Source organism: Terrapene carolina, unplaced genomic scaffold (assembly GCF_002925995.2).
Source record: "Terrapene carolina triunguis isolate 2854851 unplaced genomic scaffold, T_m_triunguis-2.0 Scaffold67, whole genome shotgun sequence".
Taxonomy (NCBI): domain Eukaryota; kingdom Metazoa; phylum Chordata; order Testudines; family Emydidae; genus Terrapene; species Terrapene triunguis.
In genome coordinates, this window is record NW_020664418.1 from 35,219,856 (window position 1) to 35,230,648 (window position 10,793).

Genomic DNA, 10,793 nt, shown 5'->3' on the forward strand with positions numbered 1-10,793 from the left:
GAGTAGCGGCGCGCAAATCAGCTGTTTCGCACGCCGTGGCAGCAGCAGCGGAGGTGAGCTAGGGCGGCCGGGGCACATTTTTAGGGGCGTCATTCTGGCGCTGGCCATGCCGCCCCTAAAAATGTGCCGCCCCAAGCACCAGCTTGTTTTTCTGGTGCCTAGAGCCGGCCCTGGTCATAGGCACCAATTCAGCAAAGTATTTCAGTGTATGCTTATCTTTAAGCTCATGCTGAGACTTCAGTACATGCTTAGCATGTACTAAGTACTTGCTGAACTGGGGCCTTACTGACCTATTGTACAAATACTGTAAATTTGTACAGTACTTGAAAGAAAACTGAAATGAAGCAAAGAACGGGTGTCCCATTTTTAAAGGCAGTAATCCATCCTGAGTGGACAAACTACTCGGCCACAAGGGAACTAGATAATTGCTGATTAGAATAGCATATCCCTCCTATTTTCACAGTTATGCTACATGTAATTTCCCAATTCCTATTTTTAGGTTGGATTTAGAAAAATATTAAATAGAATAAATTGAACCACCTCTTGCTTCTTCTGTTGTGCCTGTTGTTCCTAGCTGTTCAGATAAACACTAAATTATTCAACATATCATCGATAGAAAAATGTTCAGGTCAGTCCTTTATATAACAAGTTCTTTACCTAGCAAATTTTGGTGACCTGTGACACCTGTTACTTTAATTACATTTGGGTCACTACATGTCATTTTATAATATAAGCTGTGAAAGAGAGGGTCTGTTATCAGTTCTGAAAGAATCTCTTAGATTCATAGATTTTTAAAGCCAGAAGGGACCATTATGATCAATGGTGGATTCTCTGTAACTTGAAGTCTTTAAACCATGATTTGAGGTCTTCAGTATCTCAGCCAGAGGTTAGGGGTCTATCAGAGAAGTGGGTGGATGAGGTTCTGTGGCCTGCAATGTGCAGGAGGTAAGACTAGATGATCATGATGGTCCCTTCTAACCTTAAAGTCTATGAGTAATCATGTAGCCTGACATCCAGGATAATACAGGCCAAAGAAATTCACCCAATAGTTTCTGCATAAAGTCCATAACTTCTGTATGGCATATTTTCTTAAAAGGATGTCTTCTGAAAATCATCCCTATCAGTCCTGGCTCAGAAGAAACATTGCTTAGGAGGTCATAATACTGGCTCATATTTTTCTCATGTTAAGGAGCTGACTTTAGGCAAACGTCTATAACTTGCAGCTACGATAGTAAGTTCCTGTAGTTTTTATTTTTAGAGAATTTGCTGTGATATACTATTGTGTTTGCATTACATTCCTATTTACTGTCTGTTTATCTTACATCCTCAGATGGGTAACTAGTCCATGGTCTGAGTGCTCTGCTTCTTGTGGTAATGGATTTCGGCAACGACAAGTAACTTGTCAACAAGCAAAAGCAAATGGCACTACATTGATGTTATCACCAGACGCCTGTGTCGACAAGGATAGTCCACTGGGAAAGAAAATGTGCACAGTTCATTCATGTACAGAGTGGATGATTCAGTCATGGGGACAGGTAATCTATCCTTTGAAAATCTTGACTGGAAACTCACTGTAAATACAGATATGCCATCATACTGCGATCTTCAAATTAATGTTCTGACCTCCATGCTTGGTAGTTCTGTTACTGTTGGAAATCTTTGTAGATATTTGTTCATATTACAGTAGTTAATATTATTTGTTTTGTACCTAGAAGGCCTTAATTGGCATTAGGGTCTGTTGTGCTAGGTGCTGTCCACAGGCATATAGGAAGAGCCCCAAAGGTGTAGTTAATGTCAGCTTTCAGACAATGTTTTACAAGTCTTGGCTCCTTTATTTTGCTATGTCTAGTAAGTTTATTTTATCAGTCAAAGAAAAGATATTCTATGGAGATGTAGGCTGGGTATATGCAAGTTTTATCTGACAAGTGAGTCCTGCACAGAAAACAAAACATATGCTTTGAAACCCTAACGTTAGCATCACTTTATTTTACAACCTGGTCCGTTTCTCTCTCCCTCCCTCCCCAATACTGGTACAGTGCTTTTATTGCACTTGTACTGGAATCGTAGCTGAATCTGTGAAAAGGCAGGTATGTGGATGTGCTTTAACAGTAGATGACACAATATTTTAACAAGAGGAATTGTGCTTTTTACTTTCATGTTACAAATTGCAATAGCTTTTGAATTTATGATATTTTTTCAAGAGGATTGGTATGGTGTTTACTATTTGACCTTAATAAACATTTCAGAAACATTTCCCTGAATATTCACTCAAATAGAATTGATTTGGGTTCAGCTATGATTATTTCCCTTTAATGTCCATCTTCAGCAGCTCTTTTAACAAAGGCATTTACCAGAAGAACTTGCTTGAAGAAATGGTTAATTTTAAGTGAATTTTAGAAACTATTTGTAAAACGCAGATTTTGAACTTGTACATGCAAATATTCATACTGAAAGTCTGATTCTAAGTGATACATATAACCAATCATGAAACAGATTCTGTTCCATGTGCCCAATCAAAATTAACAAATAGAGTTTGAATTTTAAATATCAAATACTCACAAGAAACTGCTTTTGAGTAATCTACAGACCAAGAATTATTGACAAATAATTTCAAGTAATAATTTCAAAAGCTTCTCATGGACAATTCACAAACAAAAAAAAGGATATATTGGCAAGTTAAGTTTTCACTGTGAATTATTTTCTTAGCTCTGTTTACTACAGTATAACAAAGAAACAATATTTTAATGGACCATGCACTAATATCAAAACAAGCAGGTAACTTACATTTTATGTAGACATACATAAAGATTATATTTGCTAACAGAAGATTTTTTAAATTTTATTTTTAGTGTTCTGGTCGCTGTGTAGGCCATGCTGTGGGTTTACAGCACCGTCACATTATATGTCAACATCGCAATGGATCTCTCGTTCCAGACTCTTATTGTGATGAAAGAAAAAGGTACGCAGTTTGAAGCAGTACAGAAACTGTCCTGTTTTAGATAATACTTTTTACTTTATAGTGTCTTTCATCCAATATTTCAGTGCACTTTTATAAACCATGAATTAGCAAATAGATAATTATTATTATTCCAGTACTACAGATTGAGTAAACTCCAGGCCTAGAGAAGTTAACTGACTTCCCAAGTGTCACTCAGGGTATGTCTACACTACCCTCCGGATCGGCGGGCAGTGATCGATCCAGCGGGGATCGATTTCTAGACGCGATAAATCGACTCCCACGCGCTCTCCCGTCGACTCCTGTACTCCAGCGCCACGAGAGGCACAGGCAGAGTCGACGGGGGAACGGCAGCAGTCGACTCACTGCGGTGAAGACACCACGGTAAGTCGATCTAAGTACATCGACTTCAGCTACGTTATTCACGTCGCTGAAGTTGCATAACTTAGATCGATCTCCCCCCCCGCCCCCCCAGTATAAACCAGGGCTCAGTATGTTAGTGGCAAAGCCAGGAATAGAACCATGGAGTCTTGAGTCCCAGTCCCATGTTCAAAGTACACTAGACAACATTAACCACACAAAGGACAATGTTAGTCCAGGATAGGGAGCAGGGTCCAGAAAAATCTAAGGAGGATGGACAGGAAAGAGAGAGATGGAGAGAAAATATAGAATCAAGATGCTTAATTTTAGGTTAGAGATTGTATATGAGTTTTTTTTTAGGCATCACTTGAATTAATTATCACTGTTAATTGTAATGGAAGCTGAAAAAAATCAGAAATAAAACACCTCATCCTTGCATTGAATCCCCCTCATCCTTGCATTGAACCCCTCCCCTGCTGAAAGAGAGGGTAAGGGCACTACCTGTCAAACACCACAATACAATCCAAGCTCTACATTCCTCTAGCACAGAAAAGTGACTTGCCTTTTCACTGTTTGATTCCTAAATGGGCCACAGTGTGTGTTTTTGACTTAGAACAACTTAATGACTGAACAGGCCAAGAGAAATGGGGTATTTTTTGCTCTGTGACACACATATATTGTATATGATAGATTTTTACTTTTTTTAATATCCTACTGTATGTTTGGGTCCAGTAAAAAATTAAAATTAAATAGGTCTACCTTCTTATAGAGGCCTGCCATCGTTTTCTTGTCATTGTTGAATTGGGCCTCTACTGATAATCCTGATCTCAGAGTACTGTGCTGAAGATTAAGTTTTGTAAAATTACCAAGTTCTTCTGGGCATCATAATATGCAGCATATGGATCAATTTGATGTTTTGTGAGCACTGAAATAAGGCAGGTGTTTCTTTGAAAGCACACACTATGCTTCTTCTAAGTGTATGATGCCAAAGCTATGCACCATTTTACATTTAGGCCAAGAAATATAAAATTGAATAAAGATGAGCGTATGACTCTGATGATCTGTTCTCCAGAGCCGTGTTCTTTCTAGGCAACCTTTTGTTTTGTTTTTAGCTTCTAAGTAGCTCCTTGTTAAAGGAAAACTACAGCTTTGACATCACAACAAGATCTTAATTCCAGCAGATTGTGTTGGCGTATGTAGGATTTTTTGGCATGTGCCTAAGTGTTTTACTGAATCAGGGCCTACATAGGGTGGGCATAACCTCAAAAATTAATAAGACAATTTGCCTAATAATAAGGACTGACTTAAATTGACCTGTGGGAGGAAAAGTTTGTCCCATATGGGATCAAATGTCTAGGTGAGTAGGTGAACATATAATGAAAAGTATGGGGAACATGTAATCTGCACATATACATTTGACTTTTTATCATGTTTTTAGATTAATTAGACCTGAATCCGTGAATATTTCTCTCATAAAAGTGTTTCTAAATTGTGGTATGTAGGGTAATTGTAGCCATGTTGGTCGCAGGATATTAGAGAGACAAGGTGGGTGATGTGATATCCAGTATCTTTTATTGGACCAACTTCTGTTGATGAGAGAGACAAGCTTCAATCAGTAAAAGAAATTACCTCACCCACCTTATCCTTCTAAATTGTGAGCATTTTAAAGGCATTTTCACTAAACATTAGGGCTGAAATCTTTGCCTCATAAAGTAAATGTCAAAACTCCCCCTTATCTTCAACAGGCCAAGATTTCACCCCAGAAGGTAAAAATGTTTGAGAAGTTTTAGTATCAGTGGGAGGATGCTATTCTGTATTGAAGAGAGTGCTTATGTATAAAGCATCTATAGCAGTGGTTCTCAAACTGGGGCCGCCGCTTGTGTAGGGAAAGCCCCTGGCGGGCCGGGCCGGTATGTTTACCTGCCGGGTCCGCAGGTTCGGCCGATCGCGGCTCCCACTGGCCGCGGTTTGCCGCTCCAGGCCAATGGAGGCTGCGGGAAGCTGCAGCCAGGAAATCCCTTGTCCCTCGCCACTTCCTGCAACCCCCATTGGCCTGGAGCGGCGAACCGCAGCCAGTGGGAGCCGCGATCAGCTGGACCTGTGGACCCAGCAGGTAAACAAACCGGCCCGGCCCGCCAAGGGCTTTCCCTACACAAGCGGCGGCCCCAGTTTGAGAACCACTGATCTATAGCATTCAATATGTTAAATGGTGAATTTACTTTAAAATGGGGCTTTGTTTTCTAACTAAAAACTTTCTTGTCGATATTTTGCATAAACACCAACAATTTCTTCTGTCCCAAGGTAAAGGAGCAGTAGTTAAAATAAACTGGGACACAATTCTTCTTATTTTGTGATGACTGATGTATAACAAATAACTCTGTGCTAAGAAGCAGAAATCTTGAACTATCATGTTTTTTCTCCACAGATCAGCTGTCAGAAGAAACTGTTCTTCAGAGATGTGTGATGTGTATTGGCGGACAGGCCCATGGAGGCCCTGCAGCGTAGACTGTGGAAGTGGATTCCAGTCACGACGAGTAAACTGTGTACACAGGAAGAATAATAAACCTGTGGCTGATCAGTACTGTGGGTGGAGGAAGAGACCAATGACCTGGCAACATTGCAATGTCACTTCCTGTGGCAGTACGTAAACATTTATTTATATCTGAGCATAGTCATAGTTTGTAGTAGTAAGACTTAGAGAGCAACTCCAAACTGTACCCTAATGATTTTGCAAGCATCTGATTGCACACCAGAGGTAAAGCTATTTTCTCCAACAAACACTTCATTATCCCTGCTATACTTTTCTCCAGTTCTGGGTCACTTTGATATTTAAGAATTAAAAGCACCAGTTAGAATCAGGCATGTTATAGGTTAATCATATACAGGTTTCCCCTACACAGCCGTGCCAGTACAACTCATTTATGAATCTCTGAGCACGTTGCTGATTTTACCAAATTGTGGGGTAGTTTTGTGAAATGGACAATAGATAAGTGGATATGATGAGATTACCAGTCATTTTATTAGTGACAGCGTTTGAACCCCTGTTGCTAGAGATGAAATGCTAGCATAGTAACTGTTACCATCAAACCATTGTTTGTGTGAAACTATGATGATTAGTTTTACTATTAATCCCTTATTCATTATAAAGCCTTTTAATGTTTAAATATATTTTTCAGAAGGCGAATGCAAGGATACAACTCACTACTGTACATTTGTAAAACATCTAAAGTTATGCTTAATAGACCTCTACAAACAAAGGTGTTGTCAGTCATGTCAAGAAGTGTAATTCTTCTGTGGAAAGTTCATGATGCTGCAGTGAAGAGATGAGAAAACAGGTTCATTAAATCTAGACTGTTCAAAGAATATACTTGTAAATAAGACAGTAGGCATAATAGTTAAATGGATACATGGGACTGATGAAAAATAGCATTGTAGATTGATATGCTTGAGAGGAAATTTTGCTGGAAGCGTACATTGGCCACTTTACTGCAGTGGAACTTGTAATGTTTTAAACATTTTCATGTCTGGATTAAGAGGAGAATATCATGGCACATCATCTGTAGAACTTCACAGGTCATCATAGTACAATTTTATTGAGGAAAAATAACATTATCTAAAAAGGACCGGGTAATGCTTACTTCCCTTTACTTATAAGAAAATCTAAGTCACAAAATCCTTTGAAGAATTTTGGAATGCAGCAACTGATGTCACTTTTTATTTTCATTGTGTTATCAAATTTAACAAGATATTTAAATGTATAGAAGCATTGGCTTGTAGCTATAAAGTTTTTGGCAGTGATTACATTTTCATAAACGGCCTGAGCTTAAACTATGAATAAGGGTCAATCTCACAGGACAATATTATTGAGATTAGCTGTCAGCTGGATACACAGCAGTGCATTTCATTTTTCATTCCTGTATTTATGAATATGCATTATAGATGCTGTTATGATTTTCAAAACAGCAACGGATCTGTTTTTGAATCAATGAGGTGTCGTTTTCCTTTGCTCCTATTCTTGTACTCCAGTCTCACTGAAATATGATCAAAGTTGAGGCATGATTAATCTTCTCTACTGATTTTAAATCAGACTCAAGACTTCCTTATAAGAGCTGTGAATGAAGTGTTCATGAGCGCTATTGTCTTGCACATAGTCAAATGGGGAACTAAAGCCAATAACGGGCCAAATGTGCCTGTCCAACTCTATCCCTTCAATAAATATTTTATATTTTCCAGTCATGGAAAACAGTAAGAGGAAAGAGTTGTTAAATATGAAGATAAATGTGTAAGAAATCAATTTCATTCAAGTTGATTTTTCATCATGACCATTATCCATTCAAGTCTTTTGTGTGTTAGTAAATTCTGACCATGACATTCTTAAGTAAATCTTTTTCCGGACTGCAAATTATATGCCTGATAGGGCTAAACATTTTGCTTTATCCCAGAGAAGCTGGCACAATGCTGAAGATGGCATTTTTTTTCTTTTGCAGCTTCCAACTGTTGCACAAATTGGAAGCCTGAATGCATATCTTGAATTGGACCCTGCGTTAGTAGATTACTAGACTGCATTGAATTGTGATTAGTAGGCATGCTGTAAGAACAATTTTAGAAACAGTATTCCTATACCATGGGTTTGCATCACTGAAAATTAGACTAGCACTACTGTATAGAAAGTGTTTAAAGTGGGCAGTTGTGTCCTTGCTGATGGCAAAGGGAGGATATTCCTGGTCATTACCTTTTTAATCAATAATGGGTCTTGATTCCTTAAGCAGTTTTTTAAATTAAAAGAAAACACTTGTAAAATACTTTTGTATATATTTATTGTCTGATTTTAAAGTGCAATATTTTGTTTTGTACAGTGTGTAATAAAGATTTTGGGACATATATTTTTCTTATTACCAAAATTTGTTATTCATGTTTTTCCTTTGTATTTAAAGTTTTTAAATGTTAACACATAGCACTCCTTTGCTGCTGTTATTTTATCTTTGGTTAAGTATGCATGCTGTTTGGAGGCAGTGCTGTAAATGATTGTTATTGCAATTGGCATGACATTCCTCTAGGTTATTTTTACTGCTACTCCAGTAACCAAGGAGGCTAACATTTATCTCTCATTGATATTTCTGAAATAAACTCTACTTTAGTTATTCATCTGCATTATTACACAGAGATTGTTTATTAAGGTCATTTTCATAGAAGCTGTGTGGCTGTCACCAGTCTTACGTTACCATTCTGTTCCTTCCCTATTTTTAACTTCTCAAAAACAGCGATATTTCTCTCATTTTGCTGGTTTCTGGACCAGATCTTCAGCCCCACTACAGTCTGCCTGGCACTGCTCTAGAGATGTGATGCAGATGTAAAACTGCCTTACAGAGGTAGGAGACTCTTCCAGTACCAAAAAATGCTTGTGAGCAGCTCTATAATACACTCTCACTCTTTCTCTCATTCACACCTTGTAACTCCTGGCATATGGAACATGTCTGGGGGTAGAGGGGAGGAGATAGCCAAAATGCTGCTGTGCGCTAGCAACCCCAGCTGCTGAAACAGCTCCTTGGATGCCATTGCAGATGAGTATGAATTAGAACACATCTGAGGCTGTTGTAAATTGCAATGAGCACTGAACCAGTTCCAGAATCAGGATTGCATGTAAATGTGGAGTACAGCCCTTCCGCTGTTCCCTGCTCTGCTGAGGAAATAATGGTGTTTGAAGAGTAATCCTAGATGTTAATCATGAAATACTATACATGGAATCCTATTTTACAGTATCCTTTCTGTGCTGCCAACTCGCTCTTTTTCTGAGTATCCTTTAGAGATAAGGAATTCTGCATGACCATTATACAGACCATTTTGGTGGCCTGGTGTATAAAATGTCTTAGAATTGTGATTGAGCCTGTTTCAGTAATTTTTCTGCTTTTTCATCTTTGAATACTGGGGCACTGTAAAATCTTGATTTTAACGGTCAAGAAGGATATTTCACTGGGAATATTAGTATTCCAACCTATTTATTCTGACATTTTTAATACCAATTTGTATAGAGAAGAATTGACATGAAAACTTGAAAATGTCTGTTGCTGTAGGAATCTTTATAATACCAAAACTATCTGCAGCACTGTGGGGCTGCTGTGTTTTTGATGTTGTTATTCCTAGAAGCATCACCTCCAGTATTTTCAATAGTAACAGCAGAAAGGCATAGGGTTGCCAACTTTCTAATTGCTGAAAACCAAACAGCCTTGCCCCACCCCCTTCCCTGAGGCCCTGCCTGTGCCCCCGAGGCCCCGCCCCGGTGCACTCCTGTCCTCCCTCCCTCTGTAACTCGCTCTCCACTCCCTCTCTCCCGGGGCTCACCTGCTGCCTGCTGAGCCCGGCTGGGAGGAGCTGACGCAGAGCCTGCCTGCCTGCCCAATTGGGGCACAGCAGTCGGGCTCTGGCTCAGAAAAGGAGCACAGTTAGCAACGGGGTAGTCAATTATTTTTTGTCAAGGTCCACATTTCTTGGTCAAGGTATCGTCGAGATCCAGACGCCAGAGAAAACAATAATTAAAAAAATGATGATGATAAAAAGATGTCGGGGTCTGTTCAAAAGTGTCTGGCAGTCTGGATTTGGCCTGCAGTCTGCCTATTGACTACCCCTGGTTAGCACACGGCAGCCTTTTAACACTCAACTTTCCTATTCTTTCTATTTCAATGTACAACTGTATTGAGCTTTTCCTGATTTCATGTAATCGCCTCATTGATTTATAATTAAATTAGAGCCTGGTAACATAGTGAAAATGATGGTGAGATTTTATTGTTTGATTTGATCTGATCTGTGCGATAGTATTTGCATAAACCCAAGGTGGATGTTTAATTACAATTTTTCTGTTTTCAGTGGAGCTAAAGTTAACGTAGGTATTTTGACCAGCTTGTGTAACATCCAATTCTGCAAGGCCATCTCTGTAAATTTCCATTGGTTCAATTAGCACCACCCTGGGAAGAGCACTAACTGCTGCAGCTAGCACATCAAACATAAAACTGCATGCTTACAGTTTCACCATTTTTCATGTTTAGTAGAGTATTAGTAAGCCATGACAAAATGATGTGATGACTATAAGATAATATAATTTACATTTGATACCAGCTATCTCAAGATTAACAAAACAAGGCACTAATATATATATATATACCTATCTCATAGAACTGGAAGGGACCTTGAAAGGTCATTGAGTCCAGTCCCCTGCCTTCACTAGCAGGACCAAGTACTGTCCCTGACAGTTTTTGTTTGTTTGCTTGCTTGCCCCAGATGCCTAAATGGCCCCCCTCAAGCATTGAACTCACAACCCTGGGTTTAGTAGGCCAATGCTCAAACCACTGAGCTATCCCTCCCTCAACACTAACGTGTTGATATCAGACGTGCCAAATCCGCAAAAAAACCCACAGAAATTTGGCTTGTTTTTGGCTTAATTGGCTTGTGAGTTGCTTGTTGGCTAGTTTTTTGGCTTGTAGCT

At 39.1% G+C, this 10,793-nt stretch overlaps 1 protein-coding gene across 3 annotated transcripts in view; it reads left to right on the forward strand.

Annotated features, from left to right (window-relative positions):
• The window catches only part of ADAMTSL3 (ADAMTS like 3), a 274,210-nt gene extending 264,715 nt beyond the window's left edge, over window positions 1–9,495 (forward strand). For all 3 annotated transcript variants that reach the window (XM_024202466.1, XM_024202467.1, XM_024202468.1), the window contains 4 exons: window positions 1,331–1,535; window positions 2,850–2,959; window positions 5,742–5,956; window positions 6,493–9,495. In XM_024202466.1, the coding sequence (XP_024058234.1) occupies window positions 1,331–1,535; window positions 2,850–2,959; window positions 5,742–5,956; window positions 6,493–6,602 (640 nt within the window). In that variant the 3' untranslated portion in view covers window positions 6,603–9,495. The remainder of the gene's footprint in view (window positions 1–1,330; window positions 1,536–2,849; window positions 2,960–5,741; window positions 5,957–6,492) is intronic.
• Window positions 9,496–10,793: the final 1,298 nt, after the last annotated feature.